Raw genomic sequence first — 26,107 nt, 5'->3', positions numbered from 1 at the left:
GTTACAAAGTACAAACTTGACTCCAAAGGTGAAATAGGAGAAGACCCTTCCCTCCATTCCTTTGCAGGGCTGGGGAGAGGGCAATGCTTGGGCATGGAACATTGCATGTGACATCAGGTTTTTTTTTTAATGTATTGATCAGTTTTGCTGACTTTTTTTCCTCTTCCACTTTTTTCTTTAAAAAAAATATTTGCTATTTAGGGTGGCACTCTTGGAGGGGAAAGAGAAAGAAGGTAAATGGGTGGCTGGATGAATAATCTGTGCTGTCTTCAGAGCCATTCCCAGACTTCCAATGACCGTCATACTTTTCTGTCTCCACAGTGGGAACGTCTCTGGTTCCTGATTCTCATCTTCACCTTCTTCCTCACCCTGACCTGGTTCTATTTTTGGTGGGAAGTTGACAATGACTACAATGAATTCAACTGGTGAGTAGGTCTGGGCCCAGGAGTTCCCAGATGTATCCCTGGACAGGCACTTTGTCTTGATACTCCCAGATTCAGTGAATCACCAAGCATTTGTTAAGCCCCTACTATCTGCTAGGCACTGTGCCAAGTGACGAAGAGACAAAGAAAGGCAAAAGCAGTCCTTGTCCTCAGGGAAGTTACATTCTATTGAAGGACTCAACAGGCATATTAGTGGGTGTGCAGAAGCTAAAGGATAGATGATGGGTAACCTTAGAGGGAAGGCCTTTTCAGCTGGTGAGGCCCAGAAAGGCCTCCTCCAGAGGGTGGCACTAGAGAGGAGTCTTGAAGGGTTTATAAGACATGTCGGTAAAGAAGGAGAACATTCCAAATAGGTACTTTAAAGGTGCAGGGTAAAGGGGGATGGGGTGTTGGGTACAAGGCATAGCAAGACAGGCCAGTGTGGCCAGAAGGGAGGAATCTCCAAGTAGACTGGAAAGGAGGTTAGGGAGCAGTCCGGTTGTGAGACCAAGGGGCCGAGGTTTGGATAAGATGAGCGTGCCTCTTTCCAGATGGAGGGCCCTGAATCAGAGCAGGCAAAAAAGAAAGGAAGGAAGGAAGGGGAGAGAGAGAGAGAGAGAGAGAGAGAGAGAGAGAGAGAGAGAGAGAGAGAGAGAGAGAGAGAGAGAGAGAGAGAAAGAAAGAAAGAAAGAAAGAAAGAAAGAAAGAAAGAAAGAAAGAAAGAAAGAAAGAAAGAAAGCTATTCCTGACTTCTGGCTGTGAGATAAGGGATTTAAAGCATTCTATGGGAAAATGGGGAAGAATGAGCCCCGTGGAATGAATGGTCCCTGATTACCTAAATGCTGAGCTTGCGTGGGTCAGCTTTTCCATGAGACACCCAGACAGAGGAAGAATAATAGAATCATAGATTGACAGGACTAGACAGGACCTTTGGGATCATCAAACCCAACCTGTATTAAGTTAATCAAAGCCCAGTACTGGGAAGTGACTGGCCCAGTATCATACATTGATCTGGTAGCAAAGTTGGGACTTAGGTACCCCAGCTTCCTGGCTCTGCCACTGACTGACCCCTCTCAGAGCCTCAGTTTCCTTCTCTGTAAAATGGGGAGTCACAGTAGTTATGCAACTGACTTAGTGAGGCTGTGGTCAAAAGAGCATTTTCTACATATTCAGGTGCTCTAGAAACTGGAGCCAATGAGCTAGCAAGCTGTAGGACTATACTTCCATGACCAACTGGCTGCCCCAGGAGAAAAAACCAGATTTAACCTCTAGTCCTACTAGGTTTGGGTTGGGCAGCGATGAGCCTTTTCTCACCTATCTTGGGGCCTTTGTCTATAAGACCCAGACTGCAGCAAACAATCATAGGAAGTGGAGACAGCAAAGACCTCGAGCACCCTTTACTTTTTTTTTTTTTTGTGAGGCAATTGGGGTTAAGTGACTTGCCCAGGGTCACACAGCTAGTAAGTGTCAAGTGTCTGAGGCCAGATTTGAGCTCAGGTCCTCCTGAATCCAGGGCCAGTGCTCTATCCACTGTGCCACCTAGCTGCCCCTCGAGCACCCTTTACACCAGGTGTTGGCAAACAATGGTCTGAGGCCCCAGTTCTTGTCAAAACCATTCTTAGCTCGAGGGTCATATAAAAACAGGCAACAGGGCCTGGCTGTAGTTTTCTGACCCCTAATCTAGTCCAGTCTCCTCATTTTGCTTAAGAGGAAACTGAGGGGGCAGCTAGATGGCGCAGTGGTTAAAGCATTGGCCCTGGATTCAGGAGTACCTGAGTTCAAATCTGGCCTCAGACACTTAACACTTACTAGCTGTGTGACCCTGGGCAAGTCACTTAACCCCCATTGCCTCACTAAAAAAAAAAAAAAAAGAGGAAACTGAGCCCTAGAGATACGAAGAGACTCCCCCAAGGTCGTAGAAGTAGCAGGAGCAGAAGCAGGGTCAGTCTCTGGGCCCTTTCCACTATTCTGTGCTGCCCTGTTGGGGGACTTGAGTTAGATCAGAGGCTGAACTGCCTGACTGGGAGGCCCACTCTCTTCTAGAGACCAGCGGAAAGAACGTCAGCCTGACAGGCAGCTTGGTCTCCCTCCCTGTTGAAATTGTTCTGAGCTGTGTATTGGAAGGAAAGGAATAATTATCCCTCCTACTTGTATAGGACTTCATGCCCGTCTATTATCTCCACAGTCCTATAGAAGAGAGGGATAAGACAGGGTACCTTGATTGTGCTATAGGAAATGACAAGCATGACAATGATCCCAGAAAAACCTGGAAAGACTCATGAACTGATATATAGTGAAGTGAGCAGAGCTGGGAGGTCATTGTGCATAGTGACAGCAGTATTGTTCCATGAGCAATTGTGAGTGACTTAACTACTCTCAGCGATGCAATGATCCAAGACAATCCCAAGGGACTAATGACAAAGCTTACTATCCACCCCCATAGAAAGAACTGATAAAAAGAGCACTTGTGGATTGTACATATATAACCTGGTTGCTGTCTTGTGGAGGTGGGAGGAAAGGGAGGGAGGGAGGGAGAAAAATTTGGAACTCTAAATCTTATGAAAATAAATGTTGAAAACTATCCTGACATGTAACTGGAAAAAAATAAAATAAATGTTTGTTGCACTAAAAAAAAAAAAAAAGACTGGGTACCTTGGGCCCTGGAGGCGTCATTGAGGAGCACTTACGGGGTGACTGGGGAGTGGGTTTCTACTTAATGTGATGGAGGGAGTTCTTCCAAAAAGAACCAATTTCCACAGTGACTGCAGATTGGAGAAAAGACTAGAGGCAGAGAGACCAATCAGGAGGTTATTCAGATAGTCCAGGTGAGTGGAGGATGTACTATGGGGGTAGAATTGATAGGACTTGGGTACTGTTAGCCTGTGGGTGCAAGGAATAGGAATGAGGGAGAGGATGCTGAAGTTCTGAGTGAGGGCAGACTGGGCAGGGGGTCCCATCAGTTGATAGGGAAGTCAGAAGCAGTAGTGGTTTTAAGATGATGCATTCTGTTTTGGCCATGTCGAGTTTGAAGACCTTTGGGGACATCCAAATGGAGATACAACCCCACAAATGTGCTATTATGTGCAAGGCCTTGTGTTGGCTCTGCAAATTCAAACTGGTTGATATATAGGGGAGACATGAGCGCTGGATATAGATATCAGTCAGCAGTTTGAGGCACCATGGTACAGTGGAGGGCAACTAGGTGGTGCAGTGTAGAGTGCTGGTTCTGGAGTCAGGAAGACTCATCTTCCTGAGTTCAAATCTGGCCTCAGACACTTACTAGTTGTATGACGCTGGGCAAGTCATTTCACCCTGTTTGCCTCAGTTTCCTCATCTATAAAATAAGCTAAAGAAAATGTCAAACCAACTCTAGTATCTTTGCCAAGAAAACTCCAAATGGGGTCACAAAGAATAAGACACGACTGAAAATAACAACAGTGCAATGGAATGAATGCTGAATTTGGAGCCAGAAGACTTGAGTTCAAATCCCACCCTTGACAAATCCCACCTGATGTGATCCTGAGCAAATCTTTTCCTCTCTCTGAGCTTCAGTTTCAACTGTAGAATGTGGAAGTTGGACTAGATGACTTCTGAGATCCCTTCAAGATGTAAAACTGACTCCATGAGAACAGATAAAGTTGTCTCTGAAGAGAAGAGAAAGGAACCCAAGCCCAAGTCTTATGCAATATTAAGACTTGGGGAGGGGGCAGCTAGGTGGTGCAGTGGATAGAGCACTGGCCCTGGATTCAGGAGGACCTGAGTTCAAATCCGGCCTCAGACACTTGACAGTTACTGGCTGTGTGACCCTGGGCAAGTAACTTAACCCCAATTGCCTAACCAAAAAAAAAGAAAGAGACTTGGGGAGCCAGAGGAAGATGTTGAGCCAGTGATGGAGATCAGAAAGGAGCATTCAGGCAGGTAGGAGGAACAATGACACACAAACCCAGGGAGGCCAGAGTATCCGAGAGGAGGCCCCAGGGGTGGGGGTGGGGTGAGGGCTACAATTTAACAAACGTGAAGGAGGATGAGGAATTCAGACATAGCAATGAAGAGATCCATGATATCCTTGAGTGGTGGGATCAGAAAGAAGCATGTGGTGAAGCAGTGGCAGCAGTAGCAGGGATAAACCATTTATTCCTCAAGGGGAGGAGACACCAAGGGTACCCCTTCCATTTCATCCCTCTGCCTCCAGGAAGGCAAAACCATTCCAACTTTGGGGATAGGAAGAGCGTGTGAAGGGTGAGATGAAGGCAGAAAGTTACTGGAAACCCAGCATGCTGAGGTCCTTAAACACCCTTTTAAGCATCCAGCTAGGGGGCCCTGGTCAGTTCCCTTAACCTCTCAGTCCAGCTAGGACTAGAAGTTACAGAGTGGGTGTGATCTACATTGGTAGACAGACTTTCTTTACTAGGAGTTCCCTATATTCTGCTAAATTCACAGAACCCCCCCCCCAGCCCCCCAGAAAGGAAGAAAAAATGTGTACTGCGGCTGTGAGCATCGGGGAAGTGCCGAGACTTGGTCCAGCACTCCAGGCTCCAGTGCAAATAGAGGACCAATGCACGAATGTACAAAGCTAAACAACATTACAAGAGGCTGCTGCCGTAGGCCCAGTCAGACCGGTGGGAGCTTCGAGTTAGGCCACCAAGTCCTGGTATCCATGTCTTTCGGCTGGGCCAGTTCATTAGAGAAGCAGAAAGAAATCACAGACGGCCGCTGGTCCAAAGTGTCCTAAAACAAAGACCTCTCCTGCAACGCGCCTGACAAGTCCCGAGGCAGCCCATCCCACTGCTGGAGAGCTTCGATTGTTAGGTGGTTTTTCCTGACATCAGATCTAAATCTCCTCCCTCCATTGTTCCTCGTTCTGCTACCGGAGGCCAAGCGGTACAAGTCCGCATGACAGCCTTACAAATACTGGAAGACAGCTAACATGCCCCCCCAAACCCCCTCCCTCTCTCCAGTCTTTTAAAAATCCTATTTGGCTGTGGAGCTTTCTGTGTGTCTACGGTGGTCCCTTGAGAGTCTGTCATCCCCACCCCCTTCCTCCTCATTCAATTGTTTCTCTTTGTGTTAAGAAGTCTTTTCTCAAGAACTTTGCATCCTTCTAGGGCTGACTGACCCTGTAGTTTCCATCCTTCCTCTGAAGGCTTTGAAATCAGCTTTCCTAGAATCTAGGGAGCATTTTACACATTGCCCTGTGTTTCCTGCCAACTCTAAGGTAGAAATTCTAAGATAGAGTAGCTCTCGGGGCATCTAGGTGATGCAGTGGATAGAGCTCTGGAGTCAGGAGGACCTGAGTTCAAATCTAGCCTCAGACACTTGACACTTCCTAGCTGTGTGACCCTGAGCAAGTCACTTAACACTCATTGCCCTGGAAAGAAAGAAAGAAAAGAAAAGAAAGAAAAGAAGGAAGGAAGGAAGGACGGACGGACAGACAGACGGACGGTAGTTACCCCAGCCCCAAGTTATTGCTTGGGTTGAGAATCAGGTTCAGGATAAATGTTCCCTTCATTGTTTCTTCCACTTTTGAAAGATGAAATTATTGAAGCAAGACAAGAAAAGATCAGCTCCCTGATTTTGGCAGAGAGAACAGCAGAAACAGAAAATGGACTGACCGTCCAGTAGTCCAGCTGGGTGGAACAGTGGACAAAGGGTGGGGCCTGGAGTCAGAAAGATATTTACCAGCTGTGTGACCCTGGGCAAGTTATTTGATCTCTGTTTGCCTCAGTTTCCCCACCTGTAAAGTGGGGACAATAATAGCACCTACCTCCCAAGGTGGTTGGTGAGGCTCAAATGAGATAATATCTGAAAAGCTCTTAGCACAGTGCCTGGCACTGTTGTTGCTGTTGCTGTTACTACTTGTTTTCTGAGAGCCATTGATTTTTACACAAAGGTTCCCTCTATCTGGTTCTTAGACTTCCTCACATTTGTATATGTTAACATATAATGGAATTCTGTACCCTTCCTCCCTCTCCCCCACAGCCTCCTTTTTTTCCCTTGCAAACTTATCCTATTTGTTTTGAATAAAGCCTACCCTTTTAAAGCCATATTCTAATCATGGATCTCATCTCATCTCACCAGGTTTCAGTGATACCATCATCTCATATGTGTGTGTGTGTGTGTGTACACCTACACACATGTATATGTATATGCACATATAAATATAGTGATACCATCCCTTTGCTATCTATACATATATGTATACACGTATACATATATGTAGATATGAAAAAAGAGAGAGAGAATCCCAAAAGACATTCTTGGCAGAGATACTGGAGTAGTTTGCCATTTCCTTCTCCAGCTCATTTGACAGATGAGGAAATGGAACTAAACAAGGTTACGTGACTTGCCCAGGGTCATACATCTAGTATATGAGGCCAGATTTGAACTCAGGAGGATGAGTCTTCCTTATTCCAGGTCTGGCACTCTATCCACTGCAAATACGTGTACATATAATAAAATATGTTAGAGGTTATATATGTATATCTTGCGGGGTGCTGTTTCCTAATAAATAGGTGGTCAAAAGATATGAACAATTTTCGGGGGCAGCTAGATGGCGCAGTGGATAGAGCACCGGCCCTGGATTCAGGAGTACCTGAGTTCAAATCCGGCCTCAGACACTTAACACTTACTAGCTGCCAATCACTACTTGTAAAAGAAATACAACTTAAGACATTCCTGGGGCACCACCTCATGCCATGCAGATTGGCCAAGCTGAAAAAAACAGGGATAGACAAGGCTAAAAAGACTGGGAAGTCAGGCAGGCTTGGGGAAATTGATGTGGTCTGACCATTAGGCATCTGGATTTGGAATTAGGCAAGAAATGTGACTAAACTGTGCATCCCCTTTGACCCATCAATCCTACAACCAATCAATCCCACATACTGCAAGGAAATCAGACAGAAACAAAGGCCCAATATATTCCCAAATATCCATGACCATACTGCATTCTTTGAGGTAGCAAAGGACTGGAAAGCCAATGGATGCCCCTCAATTGGAGAATAACTGAAAAAATAGTATATTAGAATACTATTTTATTTTAAAGACTGGATCACCCTGTCTTGACCAGGCTAGATATACTGAGGCCTGTCCCACTGCTCCATTTCCAACCTAGGTTAGTTCTCTCTTTCAGCCACCTGGCAGTCCACATCCCTCCCCAACCTGGGCAGGGGGCTCTCCTCATGTTGATGCCAAACACCCAATCAGCTTTAGCTCTGAACTCTCAGGTTCAAAGGGCTCTGCCAGCCTCAGTCTCCCCAGTAGCAGAGATTATAGCATAAGCCACCCATCCAGGCTGTATTGGAATATTGTTATGCTGTATGAAGTGATTGAGACATTCAGAATCAAGAGAAAAGTATGCACAATGACTACTATGACGTAAATCAAAAGATCAGTAAAAGGGAGTTGAAGCCTCAGTAATAAAAAAACCAATGTAGGTTGTAGAGAAGAGAAAATGAAAGGTACTCCTCTCTCCTTGGGACAGACCCTTATATACGTTGGCAGCCAGTCCTCTGCATTGGATGTTTTTGTTCCATTGTTTTTCTTTGGCACAAAGGAAGGTTCAATGTGAGGGGAGGGGAAATCACCATGATGAAAAGACCAGAGTCATCAATAAATCATTTTTAAGAGTTACTGAGAGCTACAGAACAGCAGAGCAGACATTATTTAAGTGGCCTGACTCCCTCATTTTGTGGCAGAGGAAATTCACACATCACGAGATTTAGAATGGGAAGAAACCTTAAAGAGAGACCGATGAAACCCCCTAGTTTTATTTTTTGAATGTCATTTTACTTTATTTTCAGTTAAGAAGAATTGATTTTCTCATTCACATCCCTCCCCACTTAAAAAGAAAAATAAAAGAAATAAAAATTTAAATACTAAAGAAAAGAAAAAACCCTTATAACCAATATGCGCAGCTAAGCAAAACAAATTCGCACTTCAGCCATTTCCAAAAATGTCTTATTCTGCATCTTTGGTCCATTTGCCTCTTCCACCTCACTTCAGTAGATTTCAGTTTACTATGATGGAAATTGTTCCTAAAAATTAGATTTATCCCAAGTACAATGGGCTGTCCCAGGATTCACTGCAGTCCCCGCCCCTAGAGGTCTGGAAGCTGGGGCTTGATGATGGCTGCGGATGTGGAGAGGAGTCTGCTTCAGGGTATGCGTTGGATTAGGATGGCCATCAAACTCTCTGGTTCTTGTTACAAGGAGCTCATCCTCCAACACTGAGGAGGCTCATAGAAGCCTGTTCATTATCTGCTTAAGTGTTTACTGTGTGCAGGAACCTGATACAAAGATGAAGAACAGGTCTTGCCCTAGTGAGAACTCCCGGGCCAGGGGGGAGACCAGAGAGCAGCAGAAGACAGTGAAGAAGAGGTCCCGTCTAGGCATTTGTTAAGCCCTATGGTTTTATCTTTACTCTGCTGCATTACCAGAAATACCACTGTATTTCCTTGGAGTTGTATCTTCTCATCTCTCCATTTTCAAATCCTTTTCTTCGTTAGAATATAAGCTCCCTGAGGGCAGAATCTGTTTCTTTTTTTCTTTTCTTTCCTTCTTTTCTTCTTCCAGTCTTTCCTTCCTTCCTTCTTTCTCTTCCATTCTTCCTTTTTCCCTTCCTCCCTTCCCTTCCCTTCTCTTCCCTTCTTTCATCTTTATATTCCTAGTACTCAACACAGAGTAGCCATTTGATAGTTGCTTTTCTCTCAAGACCCAGCTCTAGTGCCATTTCTTCTAGAAAGACTGAGTGAAGTGTCCTTGCTCTTTTTTTTTTTTTTTTGCAGGGCAATGAGGGTTAAGTGACTTGCCTAGGGTCACACAGCTACTACATGTCAAGTGTCTGAGGCCAGATTTGAACTCAGGTCCTCCTGAATCCAGGGCCAGTGTTTTATCCACTGCACCACCCAGCTGCCCCCATCCTTGCTCTTTCTTGATAATTTTCCTGGAGCGCTTTGTCTAGGTCTCTTCTTTGCCTCTTTCCTTTGTGTCATTTATTTCTGCACCTCTGGTAGAGCCCACTATTAGATAGCAAGCTCCTTGAGGCCAGGAAATGTACAATTATTTACCTTTCTGTGCCCAATATTGAATCAGTGAATGAGAAAACTTTTCTTGTGTTTACAGAGAACTCTGCTAAGCTCTGAAGCTACAAAGGGAAAAGAAAGGCAGTCTGTCCCTGTTCTCAAGCAGTTCTTACTTTAATAAAAAGAAAGACAGGGCCCTGTACATTACAGCCATTTTATAGCCATTATGGAATTTCATTATCTATCCTGTATGACTGTAGGAGCTCAGGAAAGAGGGTGATCATCGTGGACTGGGATTGTTAAGAGAGCTTCCTGAAGGAGAAATGAGGGCTCATTTAGAGCTTTGAAGGCTAGATAGGAAGGGAACTACTCTCTTGGGCCTTCCGTGATGGTCCTGTCTAGTCCTGGCTTCTCTCGATCAGAATAGAGATTTCCCTGTCTCTAATAGCTTGAATCATCACCCAAGTTGGGGGGGAGGCAAAGAGTACAGAAGAGAGAAATTGATATTGCCTCTGGATTGAAGAGAGGGAGAGAGACATACACTATAAAGCTGACCTTACTCTAAGAATGATATTTTTATAAGCATAAAATAAAACACATAGGATTACAAAGCAAGCAAAATGGGTTGAAATAATAATTATCAATATTTTTTTTTAAGTTCAGGAACCCAAGGTTAAGGATTCCTGCTCTAAATGCATATCTGTTCCCCTTCCTTCCTTGAGCTGAAATGACTAGGTTACATGCTAGCATATCAGTCTATAGTCTTCTCTCCCCTCCCTGTACCCACACTCACAGCCTGAGACCCAGCTTCCCTTGTAACTTCACATCCTCCAAGTCCCTGAGAAAGAGTGGCATGGTATACTGGAAAAGACCACTGAACTGGGAGTCAGGAGACTTGGGTTCTAGCCTCAGCCCTTCTACTAACTTGCTGTGATTTGGGATAAATGAGTTCCCTTCTTTGTACCTCCATTTCTTCATCTCCAAATGTCTAGCAGAGTCGGATGTGATTTAGTTAAATCTGACAAACATTCCTTGAGCAGCTACTATTTAAGAAGCTTTTGGGGATGTGAAGATGAATCATGGACAATCAGAGCTGGGAAGGAACTAAGCAAGACAGATTTTTAGAACTGGAAAGGGCCTTAGACATTATCTAGTGGAGGGATAGAAACTGGGTCTTTGCTTTCATTGGAATAGTTAACTGCCAGATGAGAGGCCACTCCTTCTGCTTTTTCTGCCCCTTGTTCACAGAGCTTTGGGCACTGAAAAGCAAATTAAGAAACTTGCCCAGAGTCCCACAACCAATATGTGTCATAGGTGGGACTTGCACCCAGATCCTCCTGACTCCATAGCCAGCTCATTATCCACAATAACCTGCTGTCTTTCATTTTATAGGTGAAGAAACTGAGGCTCTTAAGAGCTTTAGCCTGAGTTCCCACCTGGGTAAATGGCAGACCCTGGACTCATATACAGATCTGCCTCTTGGTTTGGATAAAATGTTACTTTCTAATTTCATTAATTAATTGTGGTATATTGATGGAATAAATGTCATCTTTTCCAAGTGGCTTTTAGGTTTTACTAGATCAGTTCCAAAGCAGCAAGCATTTTTATTCAGTTCCTAGACCCCTACCCTTGAACCCATTCTACCTGGGAAACAGGGAAGTCACATTTCCTCTCTGTCATTGGGGACTTAAATATTCCTGCCATCTAGCCTTAGCAAAATAAGGACAGTTTGTATATATACACTACACTTCTCTGTTTAAATTAATGCAGAGTGATATATCGAATGATGCATTATTTCTTCCCCTGTGGCATATTACAGGCAGTGCCATTTCTGAATGCTCAACTTACATATCCAGTCAACCTATCAGGAATGGAAGCTGAAACCAGAACACAAAGCTGTATGTAACTAGAGTGGGGAATAAGGACTTTGCTACAGGGCATTAACTTCTAGGGAAACCTTTCTCCCTGCAATGGGACAGAGACTAACATCCCCAAATCTCCCAGATAAGATTAATTAGATTGAATTCCTTGAAGACAAGGACTATTTCTACCTTTTAAAAATTTTTATTTTAACCTCCCTAGGTTGTAAAACTTGTAGATATCCCACCCTGAGCCTCATTTTTCTCACCTGTCAAGTTGTACTAGATGAGTTCTCAAAACTGTGCCTAGGGGTAGCTAGGTGGTGCAGTGGATAGAGCACTGGCCCTGGAGTCAGGAGTACCTGAATTCAAAGCTGGGCTCAGACACTTAACACTTACTAGCTGTGTGACCCTGGGCAAGTTACTTAACCCCAATTGCCTCACTTAAAAAAAAAAAGGGGGGGGGGCAGCTAGATGGCGAAGTGGATAGAGCACCGGCCCTGGAGTCAGGAGTACCTGAGTTCAAATCCGGCCTCAGACACTTAACACTTACTAGCTGTGTGACCCTGGGCAAGTCACTTAACCCCAATTGCCTCACTAAAAAAAACAAAAACAAAAAAAAGTCCCAGGAAAATAAATTCTATTTAAAAAAACAAAACAAAACAAAAACCTGTGCCTAGCACAGTGCCTGGCACATCATAGGTCCATAGCAAATAAATGCTTGTTGACCTGTCTTCTGGTCATCTGCTGGCCTGGACCATGCACTTCCTTATGACTGATCCCCTGTCCTTGACTCCTAGTCTCTCACTCCTTCCATTGTACCAGAGCTTTAAAAAAAAAAAAAAAGGTGTTAGAAGGTAGAATACAGGATGTCAGAGGTGGGAAGTCTCCAGACTGGACTTAAGGGGATTAGTTCATTCTACAGACATTCCCTGAATATCTCCCAGTTAGGGCCTCATGCTCTCATATAGAGGACATAAAGATGGATCAGGGCAGAGTAGGCTGGTGGGAAGAACATTGGTCTTGGAATCAAGAATCCAGGTGTACATCCTACACAAGTCACTTATCTTTGATCCTTGATTTCCTCATCTGCAAAGACCACTACCCTCACAGGTGTAACGATTGGAATAATGCCACCTGCTGGATACTTACTGTAGAAGAGTTCTGCCCATGAAGGGAAGGTCTTTGAGGGCAAGACCAGGAGTCTTTTCTTCAGGATTCAGGAAGTGACGCGGACTAGTGGGAGGAGGAAGGAAGAGACTGGCGCTCAGTCTGGGGCTCTTTTCCTGGGGACGCTGGTGGAGAAGGGAGCTAAAAATGTGCTCTCCCTTTAATAGATAGAAATCTAGGCCTTTCTCTCTCTCTTTACCAAATTCTTATTCTCCTTAATAAATGCTTAAAAGTCTAACTCTTGCTAAAGCTTATAATTTATTGGCGACCACTCATTAGATATTTTAGACAGACTAGCTAGAATTTTAGCCCTTAACACAGGGTTGTTGAGAGGTGAGCAGCTTTGAAACCTGAAAGCCCTACAGATATGTGAGCTATTATTGTTTTTTTAATTGTTAAATTTAAATTGTTAGTGATATCTTTTGGTTTTTGTCCTCTTCATCCCCAAATATATTCCTCCCCGCCCATGGGGCCATTGCTTATCACAGTGGAAAAAAAGAAAAACAATCAGCAAAATTAACAAATACATCAATAGTCCAGCAGTATAAGCAATGTTCCAGCCCTGCAGTCCCCCACCCCTGCAATTTATTATGTAGCTATTATGGTAGTTGTTGTTAACAAAAATAACGCCTTCCTCTGAGGCAATGTAGTGGCATACGGTTGACCATAGGTCCACAAAGTTTCCAGCTCTAGGCTTGCCTCCAACCTGGGCAGGCTTCGATCCTGTGCCCAGCGATGTGTCTTTTGTCTCCAGGTCAGTGTAGTTAGAGCCAGACCAATTTGGCCACAGTGATGAGCTGTTGAGTTACTACAGAATTCTAAGGTGAATTACGTCAGGGGCCATGAGTGGCCCTGCTCATGATGGGAGATGGGAGATGCCAGAATGTTCAAACCACAGGTCTTTCATTGCTATCATCATCCCCATCATCATCTATGGTCCCTGCCCTTCGGCAAGCTCACAGTCTAGGCCAACACCATTTTACAAGGAAAGAAACTTGAATTCCACAGATGGTAGGTGTCATGCTGACCTGAAGGTCAGCCAGCAATTAGGTGGCAAAACTAAGACTTGAACCCAGGCCTCCTGACTCCTAGTCTGGGGCTCTTGCCAGGATACCAAAACATGATTGCTGCCTTTAGAGAGCACAGAGTCTAGCAGGAGAATGAGACTGAAAACACAGGTGACTACAGTATCAGGCAAGATGTGATGAGAGCCACAAGGAAGGATCAGGGTCTCCTCTGAACAGACAAGTCCAAAAAGGATTCCTGGAAGGGGCAGCATTTGAACTAATTCTTTTTTTTTTTTTTAATTTTTTAAATTTTTTATTTTAGTGAGGCAATTGGGGTTAAGTGACTTGCCCAGGGTCACACAGCTAGTAAGTGTTAAGTGTCTGAGGCTGGATTTGAACTCAGGTACTCCTGACTCCAGGGCCGGTGCTCTATCCACTGCGCCATCTAGCTGCCCCTGAACTAATTCTTGAAAGGGGAAGGGATATAAGATTTCCATAGGCAGAGCTGGAGAGAAGGCTTTCTTGGTAGAAGTGAGGCAAAGGGCCAGATCTCAAAAGTCCCTCTCAACTCCGACATTCTGTGTCCTGCAGTTTCTATCCTGCTCCCCCACACCCCCCAGTAAACTCTCAGGGATCTCCTCCCATTGTTTGCTTCAACATCTATTTTTCAGCCTTAAACTCCCACCTTGACCTTTGTTTAACTCTTCATCCTTCTCTTCCCAGGTTTCTCTATAACCGGATGGGATACTGGAGTGACTGGTCCATTCCTATCCTTCTGACCACTGCCACTGGCTTCACATACATCACAGGATTGTTGGTATGTCTGGGTAGGGCATGACAGCATGAGAAGGAGAAGTCGAATCTGGAGATGAGGATGTTCCTTCCTTCAAGACATGACCCCTGACCATGGGGACTCCCTGTTTTGAGGGAAATGACAGGATGTCTTTCAAGCATCCTATGGATGGATGGATGGATGGATGGATGGATGGATGGATGGATGGATGGATGGATGGATGGATGGATGGACGGACGGATGGACGGATGGATGGACAGACAACAGGATTAATGGAAAGATATTTGAGTATACTGACAAATGAATGCTTAGTTTAAAAGAGAGAGAAAAGGATAAAGTCTTCAAACCACAGACCAATGAACTTGATTCTGATTCCTAGCAAAATTATAGAACATATTATTAAAATAAAGTTTGGTGAACATCTAGATAAGGAAGCTGGGTCACGAAAGGACCAATGCTGCATCATCCAGAAATCTCTCAATACTACTCTTGTGGAAAAGGTAGAGATATATAGGCAAGATCAGTGGTTTCAAACTCAAATAGAAATGGAGGCCACTGAACCATACATAAGGATACCTGCAGGTGCATATTGACTTAGAAACCCACATATTAACGTTATATTCTATTGTATTTCCGTTAATTTGGTTAAATATTCCAGTTATATTTTCATCTGGTTCAGGTAGTACTTGGAGTGTTGACTTCTGGGCTAGGTGAAAGTATAGTTAAATGTCTTTGTAATAATCGAATGACCAAGTTAGCCCAAACAATAGTCATTAATGGTTTGTTGTGAAAGTGTAGAAAAGTCTCTTATGAAGTGCCCCAAAGATCTATCTTTGCTCTGTATTAGTCAACAATATTATCTGTTACTTGTGTGAAAGTTTGGATTGAATGCTTTATCAAATTTGCAGAAGGCACCAAGCTCAGAGAGAGCTAATATACATTGAATGATAAAGTATCCAACAAGATCTCAACAGGCTGAACAGTGGACTGAATCTAATAATGTGAAACTTAATAGACCTAAATGTAGTCTTATTACTCCAGTTGAAAAACTTAATAAGAACAAGATGGCGGGGGTGTGGCTAAACTCCAGTTCCTGTGAAAAAAGATTTGAATGGACTGTAAGACTGGCAAGCCAGCTCTTAGACCTAGACAAAAAAGCTCCTCTGGGTAGCACGTTTTAGGAATGACATTGATAAACTGGAGAGCGTCCAGAGGAGAGGGGAGGGCTCCAATTCCATGCTGTATAAAAAACAAACTAGGGCTGTTTAGACTGGAGAAAATGGGGGAGGGAGGGGTGGTCTTCAGGTATTTGGAGGGCTGTCCTGTAAAAGGGGCTAGATTGTTCTGCTGGGCCCCAGAGTTGAACTAGAAGCAATGGCGGGGGTGGGGAGAGGGAGGGTTCAGTAACAGAGAGGCAGATTTGACTTTATAAAAGGAAAAACAGTCAGGATTAGGGCTTTCCAAAAAGTGGAATGAGCTATCTTGGGGCAGTAAGTTCCTCCTTTGTAAAGATATGCAACGAAAGATGCCCATTTGTCAGGTGCAATGTAGATATTCTTGCTTAGGTTCAAGTTGATGACCTCTGAGGCCCATTCTAGAGATAATGTGATCTTGCCATTTGAATTGAATCCCATTGAGGGAAGGTAGTGCCTGAGCTGGTCATTGTTGGATGGAGAGAAGGCCTTCTGGTGGGTGCTTGGCCCATAGGAAGTTCTCTTAGCAAATGCTTGGTCTTATTGGATAGAACTGCCAATGACCAAGGGTACACAGATCAGTGAGTTAGTCAGAAAGCAAGCATTTATTAGGCCCCTACTTTATGCCTGGCACTTGTATTAGATTGGAGATATAAGTGCAAAGAATAAAAAAATCCCTATATACATACACACACACACCAGGTGTCCCAAAAGTCTTTGTGTAGTTTGAATTTGCATTGACTTTTGGACAGGCGCAGCTAGGTGGCGCAGTGGCAAGTTCACTTAACCCCAATTGCCTCACTTAAAAAAAAAAAAAGAAAGAAAGAAAAAAAAAGACTTTTGAACAACCCCCTGTGTGGAGAATAAACACAGTACATACAAAGTCATTGAGTACAAGGTAGTTCAAGGGGAAGGGCTCCAGCAGATAGGAGTGATCTTGGTATGTAGAGGACTCATAGCATGGGAATTATTTCATAAAGCCCCCAGGCTCTCTCTCAGAGCTGAAAGGATCTCAGAGGGCATCCCAGCCCACCCATACCTAAGTAGGAATTCTCCTCACCCCAACATCCCTGGCAAAGGGGCATCCAACCATTGCAGAGCTAAGAACAATGGGGGAAACTGCAGAGAGACTGCTTTTGGCTGGTATAAGGAAAAACTTGCTGACTGTCAGAGATCTCCAAAAAGGGAATGAGTTGCCTATGGGGACGGTGAGTTCCTATAACTCTGGAGATCTTACAAGAAGAAACTCAATCAGGAACACTGTCGAGAGGTGGACAAGGTGACATCTAGGTGCCTTTCAGCTCTGAGATTCTTGATTTTAGTGAGAGATGGGGAGCTCACCATCTTGGGGGGGTGGCAATGAGGGTTAAGTGACTTGCCTGGGGCCACACAGCTAATAAGTGTCAAGTGTCTGAGGCCAGATTTGAACTCAGGTCCTCCTGAATCCAGGGCCGGTGCTTTATCCACTGTGCTACCTAGCTGCCTCCCACCTCACCACCTTTAAATGCAACTTGTCCCATTGTGGGACAGTTCTTATTGCATGAAGGCTTTTCCTTCTACTGAGCTGAAATCTTCCTCCCCCCCATTCCCCTCTATTCTTCCTTGTTCTGTGGACATCTTATGGCTCTCTCTCCTTTTGTCTCCCCAGATCCTGGCCCTCTGTCACATCGCAGTGGGACAGCAGATGCACCTACACTGGCTTCACAAGGTAAGGGCCTCTGTCACCCCATGGGCATTAGGTGAGAGAAGAGGAGGAGAGAAAAGCGAGGAGTGAGCAGGGGTGCAGGAGAGAAGAGTTACTACCTGGGAGTGCCCAGGGCCCACAGTGAACCACCCCAAATGCTGGAGGCCAGACCACTGTGAGTTCAGAGGAAGTGGCTAATTACAGATAAATGACATGGGCCACTGAAAAGAACCTGGCCTGGGAATCGGGAGACTTGGACTGGAATCCTGGCTTAGCTATTTATTGTAATAAGTCAATTAGCCTCCCGATCCCCAGCTTCCTCCTTTGTAAAATGGGAGATACTGATATTCCCTCACAGAGCTGTGATGAGGAAAGCTCTTTGTAAACCTCCAGCCAGCTAGAGAAATGTTCATTTTTAATTATTAAACTAATTCGCTATATGTGAGCTATTATTAGGCCCAGGTCTGCTACATCGATCTTTCCCACTTTTCCCACCCTGAGCCTCACTTTTCTCACCTTTCAAGTTGTACTAGATGAGTTCTAAGGTATCCTGCCTATTAATTGGTTATGTGACCTTGGGCAAGTCACCACCCTCCCTGGGCTCTCCTATCCGCCTCTGTAAAATAAGAGGTTTGGACTCCATCATTTCACAGCCTCCTCCATCCAGTTCAGACATTTCCCAGGTCTGTGACTTCACCAAGGACAGTATGTGTCCATTTCACCTTGGGTATGGAGGGGCCCCTTCCCATCCTTGTGACACCACCCCCTCATGCTCCCCCTAGGCCTTCCTGCTCATTCTCCTCTGAAGAACTGAACAATTTTCCCCGGCCTCCTGTGCTTCCCACCAGGCACTCCTTTCTCTCAGCTTTAGGGCTGGAGGATGAGAGAATCATGCCAGCTGGCACCACCGGCGGGGGCTCAGCACTCATCCCAGCTGCCTCCTCCGGGCTTTGTGGGGCGTGCGTCAGAGCCACAGACACGCCTAGGCTTCCGGAGGAGGACATAGAACATAGAATGTCAGAGCTGGGGAGTATTTGAGAAAGCATCCTCTTCATGCCCCCATTTCACAAAAATTGATGTCCAGGCAATGGAAATGTTTTGTGCAGGGTTGACTCCAGTCTCTATATGCCCTACTGTGTGTTTTCTCTCTCTCTCTCTCTCTCTCTCTCTCTCTCTCTCTCTCTCTCTCTCTCTCTCCCTCCCTCCCTCCCTCATTCTCTTTCTATCCTTCTCCCTCCCTCTCTCTCTTTTTCCTCTTCCATAGAAACAGAGCCTTCTCTCAAACTACCATTTTTCTTTTTCTTGCTAGTTGTTATCGTTATTGAATGTGTCCCAGTAGGCTGCTGGGCTCAGGTGACCGCCTTCCCAAGATCCAAGATAAACTACCCATATCCCACCCAGTAATCCAGGCTCCACCTCATTCAGCCTCAGAGCATAGAGCCCTTTCCAGACATTAACCACAGAGGGTGTTGAGTGTATACCTCATTCCCCTCAGAACTGAGGTGGGTGTGGAGGCTGAAGTCTGGCAAAGTGCTTCTTCCTCTCCTTCCCTTCTCTCCACTTACCCGTTTCTTCCCCCCCACACACACATACAGTCAGACAAACATATGCCCTTCAGATATATACCCAACTACACACAGACTCACAACTGTACTCAATAGTACTCACGTAGTCACAGATATACACACTCATGGTTAAGCTCACAGGTATCACACATGGGCATACAGTCACATATAATTATACATGGTTACACCCTCATATACAGTCAGATACACGTACCCACAGTTGTGTATAGACACACAAGCATCAATTGGGGGAGCATGGGGAAGGGGCTTGCCTGGGAGCCCCCATACCGCTGCTCTGGGAGCCCTAATTTGACCCCAGCCCCTCTTCTTACAGGTGGCGCTGACCGTGGCCTTGATTGCAACCCTCGTAGCAGTTTCCTCTGTGGCCCAGCTCTGGGACGATGAGTGGGCTGTGCTGCTAATCTCATTGCAAGTGAGTAGCAGGTGCCCATCTGGCCCAAAACTGCCTGGGAGTGGGGAGCAACTTGCACCCACTGAATTTGGCTGTGGTGGAAATTTGTAAATGATGAGGCCATAGAATGTCAGAGCTGGAAAGGTGGGCCTTTAGAGGTCATCTAGTTTAACTGCCTTGTTTTACAGATAGGGGAGCCAAGGCACATAGAGAAGTAATTTGCCCAAGGGAGTAGCAGAGCATGGGCTCAGACTTGGTTCTCCCTTCCCTAAGTCTAAGGTTCTTTCCATTGTGCCTTCACAAATTCAGAATCCTGCTTAGTATGGCAGCTTGTCTGGAGAATGATAGGATTTTTAGGGCTGGAAGGGCCCTTAGACCATAACCAGTCCACCCCCTCACAGTTTACAGAGGAGGAAACAGGCCCCAGAAAGGAAAATGGTTTTCCCAATGTCCCATAGAGAAAGTATAGCAGGAAGCAAGCACTAGAGATCCAGATCTCCTGACCTCGGTGACTAGATTTAATCATAGAATCCCAAAGCTGGAAGGGATCCCCGAGGTCATCTCGTTCACCACCATCCCTCCCCCCCCCCCCAAGCATTTGAACCTTCTTTACAGCTTGCCCAGCCGATACCTCCCATCAAGGGCAGCTTTACTACCTGTGAATACAACCTGTTCTGTGATGGGGAAGTCCTTATTGTTAGCACATTCTGTATTGTAAACTGTAATCTGCCTCTTTATAATATCCCCTGGTCCCCATTTGTCCTGCCTCTGCCCTCCAGTGCCAAGTGGCTCGAGGGAAAGTTCCTGAAGCCCACTTCCAAGTTTTCCATGGATATTCAGAAAGTAGCCTGTCTATCCCATAGCTCTTCCAAGCTAGCCCCTGCTTCGTGAACCTTGCCGAGCAGATAGGAGCAAGCATGTGGCTAGTGAGGGGAGCCCCCTCCTCCATCAGTCATAGAATAGGGCTGGCTGAGAGCTGACAGCCCCATACCATCCACTCTCCCCTGGCTTTGGGAAACCCGTGTGTGCTGCAGTGCTAACGTGAATTGCTGTGTCTTGTCAACAGGGCACAGCCCCATTCCTGCACGTCGGGGCCCTGATAGCTGTGACCGCTCTCTCTTGGATTGTGGCAGGCCAGTTTGCGAGAGCTGAGAAAGTCTGTGAGTATAAGACAGCCCAGCCTCACCCATAACATCCCTGTCATAGGGCTCTTGTCTGGGTCCAAGAGATGGAAGGGCTTGGGGGGAGAAGAGGTGGGGTTAACTCGGCATTATCCACCCTACTCATAGACTATCAGGCCTGAAAGGGGGCCTCAAAGACCATCTTATTTTATAGAAGGGAGAGGGGGGTGGGGCAGGGGGCATGGTACCCTGGACCAGGTGGGCCTCAGGAGACCCCGCTTCTCACACTCTGGCCCTCCCCTCCTGACTCCCACCCTGACACCACCTTTCACTGCTGTGCCTTGAGTAACAGTGGGCAAGTCATGCAGATCGAGGGGGTTGGCTGAATGATCATGGCTTGCACGTCTGTGTCACTGTAAGGTCAACAGAGCATACCAGTACACAAAGGGTGCCTTTCCTGATATGCCAGCCCCAGCTGCTGGTGCCCTCCCTCCTGTGACTGTTTTATATTCAACTCCTTTGCACCTATTTGTATTTATTCCCCTTATATTGGTGCTGTACATATTTATACATATAACATAACATGTAGAACAAGTCCATATATGACATCTACTTACAGCCTCCTATTGGAACATCAGCTCCTTGAGAGAGAGAGATTGTTTCCTTCTTTGTAATTAGACCCTCCTGGCCTGGCATTTAATAGCTGCTCAGTAAATACTTGTTGATTGATCAATGTAGAGATTTATAGGTCACTGGATCCTCACAGTAGCCCTGTAAGGCAGCTAGTGTCAACATTGCTCCCTCCATTTCACAGATGAGAAGGGAAGTGATTTGCCTATGGTCACCTCGGTAATGGGCGTCAGAACCAGATCTCTGGGATTCAAATCCAATGTTGGGGGGTTTTTTTTGGTCTTAGCCCTGACTGGAGAGGAAAAAGGAACCAGATCAGTGATTTTTATCAGTATAGGAAAGTCCCAGTGGAAAAACCCTCTCCTAATGCAGATCATCCACTCTTTTGTTAACTCATAGTCATTGAGAGTTGCCTGGGACACAGAGAGTTTCAGTGACTTGCCCAGGGTCACTGCCATGTGTCAGAGGCAGGACCTGGGCTTTTCTGACTCAAAATCCAACTTTGGATGCACTGCACCATGTTCCTTTTCCTCTCTATGAGCCCTCTCAGCCCTCTCTTTGATTGTGGCCTAGGAAGTGAGGCCCAGAGAGGGAAAGTCTTTGAGTCTAACCGAGGACATAGTAGGACCTCCTGGGACTCAGGATCTAGGCCCTGGCTGGAGGGGGCACACTGGGAAGGTATTTGGGCCCCTGGCAGAAGATCTGAGCTCAATTCAAAGCTCACACCCTTGATGAAGCCCCATGACTCTAGGTAGGTCAGCTCCCTAAGCCTCAGTTTGCCCATAGTAATAACACACTTGCTTCATGGATTTTTTTTCCCCCAGAATTGTTTGGAGGAACATTTTGTAAACCCAGCTGCTGTTGTTACTGCTATTATTCCTACTATTGCTGTTGTTGCTGCTGCTGTTGTAGTTATTTATTGAAGGTGGCTTTCAGGAACACCATTGGTGATCTACAAGAAAGAGATTCCCCATTCTTCAAAGTTTCTGTGGGACGCAAATATACACAACAGCCTATTTAAAACACCCACCTCTTGGGTTGTTTCTGAAATTTAGTGCTGCCTGTTTATCACATCCCCCGCATTGTATGGACAAGGCCCATGAGTACCAGCGTGTGTTTGCAAACCTCTTGTCCCACAACCTTTCACTATAGAAAAGAAAAAAAAAATCATCTGTTGTCTCCTCCTCTCTCTAGTCCAGCTGATCAAAGACAACATGAGTTCCCTAAGTGCCACCTCTATCCCAAGAGAGGAAGGAGTCTGCCCTCAGCACCCAGGGCCCATTACATGCTCTGTATGCCCCGGTAGGGGAGTTTGGTGACAGGAGAAACCCCAAGTAGGGAGAGGAAAGTACTTAGCCCCTGCCCTCACAGGGTCTCTGTCCTGAGGGGAGAACTCATCGAGCATCCGTGACAGATGTCCACGTGAACAAACGCAATGGAAACAGAGAGAGATTTGGATGAAGCCTTTGCGCCAGAGCAGGGGGTAGCAAGCGTGCTCTTTCAGCATGCAAGGTTGGGGAGCAGTTGCATCATTGTCTAGGGTGGGGATGAGGGTATGCAGGGCCGTCTCTCCTCCTAGGAGGGCTCCATGGAGTGTCTCTTCTGTACTGTCAGCCTCACAGATGGTCATCTTCACTGCCTACTTCGCAGTGGTGTTTGTGCTCTACCTGATCCCCCTCACCATCTCCTCCCCCTGCATCATGGAGAAGAAAGACCTGGGCCCCAAGCCAGCCATCATCGGCCACCGAGGAGCACCCATGGTGAGTGAGTGGGAGTGGGTGGCCAGGAGAGGCAGAATGATGCCAGCCCTGGAGGCCCCAGGGCCCTCTGTCCCCCCTGTAGACTTTGGGGAATCATGTGGGAACCCCATGGAGGGATGGGCCAGGCCAGGGAAGATTCATATGGTCCAGCTATCTCTGTTTGCGTGCTGCCCCCTTGTGGCAGTTCAGACTTTGATGTCTTTCACTGGCATTAAGCTAAGGAGAATGCAAAACACAGAATATTGGCTCTGAAATCAGGACCCACGTTCCAGCAGCCTCAGACACTTGACACTTATTAGCTGTGTGACCCTGGGCAAGTCACTTAACCCTCATTGCCCCACAAAAACAAAACAAAACAAAACAAAAGAAGACCTAGCTGGGTTCAAATCTTGCCTCAGACACTTAGTAATTGTGTGACCCTTAGCACATAACTCGACATTTCTGTTTCCTTCTCTCTAAAATGAGAGAGCTAGACTCAGTGGCCTTCTCTGAGGTCTTTTCCAGCTCTATGACCCTAAAGCTTCCTATGACTGGGACAAGTCCCATTTCTGCACCATTAAGGACCAGAGATGATCCTTAAGGCCACTTTTTTTTTTAAGGCAGTCAGGGTTAAGTGACTTCTCTAGGGTCACACAGCTAATAAGTGTCTGATGTCGGATTTGAACTCAGGTCCTTCTGACTCCAGGGCCAGTACTCTATCCATTGTGCTACCTATTGCCCCACCTCCACCCCGGCCACTTCCATAAAATCACAGTGTCTGAGTGAAGTGAGTCCAGTTAGTGTTGTTGTTGTTCTCCCTTCTCTTGCCAAAAGATTCATTTCCACATTAGGTCCCTGACCATCCATCGTCCAGCCTTTGCTTTTTTTTTTTTTTTTTTTTTTTTTGTGAGGCAATTGGGGTTAAGTGACTGGCCCAGGGTCACACAGCTAGTAAGTGTTAAGTGTCTGAGGCAGGATTTGAACTCAGGTCCTCGTGACTCCAGGGCCGGTGCTCTATCCACTGTGCCACCTAGCTGCCCCCAGCCTTTGCTTTTAATGATAGGGAAAGGAAAGAAAAGGGAAGCTCCCTTTCTTCTTCTCTTCTTCCCTCCCTGAGGCAGCCACTTCTCCTTTAGGACAGCTCTGGCTGTAAGAAAGTTTTTTTCCTAATGTCAAACGAAATCTTGCCTCTGCAGTCATCAGCCCTTGCTACTAGTTCTTCCTTGCTGGGGTCAGACAAACCAAATTGGACTCTTCTTCCTAGTTTATGCCTTTGGAGCCAGACCAAACCTGTCTGAGTCCTCCCCTCACAGCTTTCCCAGTGCTTGAAGGCAGCTATGCTGTCCCCTCTGAGCTAAAAGTTCCTTCCCCTGATTATCATATAGCAAGGTCAAGGGCCCTCACCTCCAGTGAATGAGTGCAGTAGTCCAGATGTGAACCGACTGCCCAGGCCTAAGGGGGAGAACACTGACTTCCTTATTCCTAAGGGTGGAAACAACTTAGGGCTTGCATCTGAGGAGGTCCCAGTCTGACTCCAACACAGGAAACCATTGTGGAAAAAATCACAACAGGCATAGATTCAAGGATGGGGAGAAAACATGGGGTGATGGGAAAGGGAGTCCTTAGACCAGGGTGGGGGTGGGGGTTAGGAAGCTGGGTTCTGAACCTGTCTTGACCACCAACTAGCATTGGGATCTTGAGCCAGTCCCTCAGAGAAACAATTCTCTGAGATACTAATTTCCTTGCCTTTAAAATGGAACTGATAATCCCTGCCCTGCCTTCTTCCCAAGGTTATTTCAAGGCTCAAGTGAGCTCATGTATCCAAGCCCAGAAGTCTGTATCTAAAAGTTTACCTCCATAGAGTTGGTCACCAAGGGATGAACTCTTTGGTCACAGAAGTTGATGAAACTATCTATCTATTATCTCCAGCGTTGGTGATTCACATCAATGAAGTCACACATCCTTAAAGTGTTGAAAAATTGCAAAGAGAAAGACGATTTGTATAGGTTAGAAATCCTCCCACATTCATTTCCAAACATCCTTTCCCTTTGCAAAGAAACTGCCTCTAATCTGCACATACCTCAGGCCAGGGTTTGGCCAGAGTGGGCCAGCAAGGAAGGCCAAAAGCACAGGAGCAGTGCATTCCAAGTCACACATCAGTTTCAAAATGGCACTGGGAGAAGGTATCCAGCCTCCCTATGGCATCATCACTGGAACGGCCCTTAGGGACCATCTATCTCAAACACGTATCTTTTTAGAAAAACTCTTATAATAAATAATAGAAAGGAAAAGGGCAAAAGTATCATGACCACTTCCAACTTGTATTTTCAGTTCTAAGATTCCCTTGAAGCTGAAACATTCAGATCTACTTCTCTTCCACCTCTGATATTCTGTGTTCTAAGGTCCTTCCCAGCTTTGACATTCTGTGTTCTAAGGTCCCTCTCAGCTTTGACATTCTAGGTTCTAAGATACCTCCCAGCTTTGACATCCTAGGTTCTAAGGTCTCTCCCAGCTTTGACACTCTGTGTTCTGAGGTCCCTACCAGCTTTGACATTGTAGGTTCTAAAGTCTCTCTCAGCTTTGACATTCTGTGTTCTAAGGTCCCTCCCAGCTTTGACATTCTAGGTTCTAAGACACCTCCCAACTTTGACATCCTATGTTCTAAGGTCCTCCCCAGCTTTGACATTCTGTGTTCTAAGGTCCCTCCCAGCTTTGACATCCTAGGTTCTAAGGTCTCTCCCATCTTTGACATTCTAAGCTCTAAGGTCCCTCCCAGCTTTGGCATTCTAGGTTCTAAAGTCCCTTCTAGCTCTGATAGTTTGTGCTTTAAAGGCCCTTCCAAATTTAACATTCTATATAATGTATGGGTTTCTCCCTTTGAGCTTCTTACTCATCCTGACAGCTATACATCATAGTCACCAGGTTCCTAATAGGTATAAATAACTTGACCTCTGGTGCTCTAGTTTCTTCATCTGTAAAAATGGGGACAATAATACCCTCCCTGTCGACTTCAAGAGTCTCCGTCTCTCTGGCTCAGGTGGGAAATAAAGGGTTGAAGTGACACCTTCATCACTACCAGAGGGCATTCTCAGAGCTACAGGGGACAGGATGCTCTGCTCTCCCTCCTGTTCAGGTGTCCCATTCTTCCCATCCTATCTCTGTCTCCATTTTTTCTTTCAGGAATCCCACTGCCTCTAATTTCCTCCAACTTTGGGCCAGAGTTTGGCCAAATTGGATCGGGGATGGGGGAAGACCAGGAGCAGGGGAATGGTACATTCCAAGTCACAGCCAGATCCAAATGGCAACAGGGAAAGACTTAAGTAATGGCTCTTCCAACCTGACAGCATCACTATGGGAATGACCTTAGGGACCACCTAGTTCAACCACCTTTTCTTGCAGAGGGGGAAACCGAGGCCCAAAGAACAAGGTCATGGAGCCAGCAAAGTGACCAAAACAGAACAAGGGTTTCCTTTTCCTTTTCCTTTTATGCTTC

The 26,107-nt window shown here is 45.8% G+C and overlaps 1 protein-coding gene across 10 annotated transcripts in view; it reads left to right on the top strand.

The window, feature by feature from the left end:
- Nucleotides 1–26,107, top strand: part of GDPD5 (glycerophosphodiester phosphodiesterase domain containing 5) — a 181,352-nt gene that overhangs the window by 122,191 nt on the left and 33,054 nt on the right. For all 10 annotated transcript variants that reach the window (XM_043992791.1, XM_043992786.1, XM_043992787.1 and 7 more), the window contains 6 exons: nucleotides 322–425; nucleotides 14,201–14,294; nucleotides 17,112–17,171; nucleotides 19,047–19,145; nucleotides 20,191–20,284; nucleotides 22,490–22,635. In XM_043992791.1, coding sequence (XP_043848726.1) covers nucleotides 322–425; nucleotides 14,201–14,294; nucleotides 17,112–17,171; nucleotides 19,047–19,145; nucleotides 20,191–20,284; nucleotides 22,490–22,635 — 597 coding nt within the window. The remainder of the gene's footprint in view (nucleotides 1–321; nucleotides 426–14,200; nucleotides 14,295–17,111; nucleotides 17,172–19,046; nucleotides 19,146–20,190; nucleotides 20,285–22,489; nucleotides 22,636–26,107) is intronic.

The sequence above is a fragment of the Dromiciops gliroides genome, chromosome 3, assembly GCF_019393635.1.
Source record: "Dromiciops gliroides isolate mDroGli1 chromosome 3, mDroGli1.pri, whole genome shotgun sequence".
In the NCBI taxonomy this organism is placed as follows: domain Eukaryota; kingdom Metazoa; phylum Chordata; class Mammalia; order Microbiotheria; family Microbiotheriidae; genus Dromiciops; species Dromiciops gliroides.
Note: the sequence above shows the minus strand (reverse complement) of the source record. Positions and strands in the feature narration are given on the sequence as shown.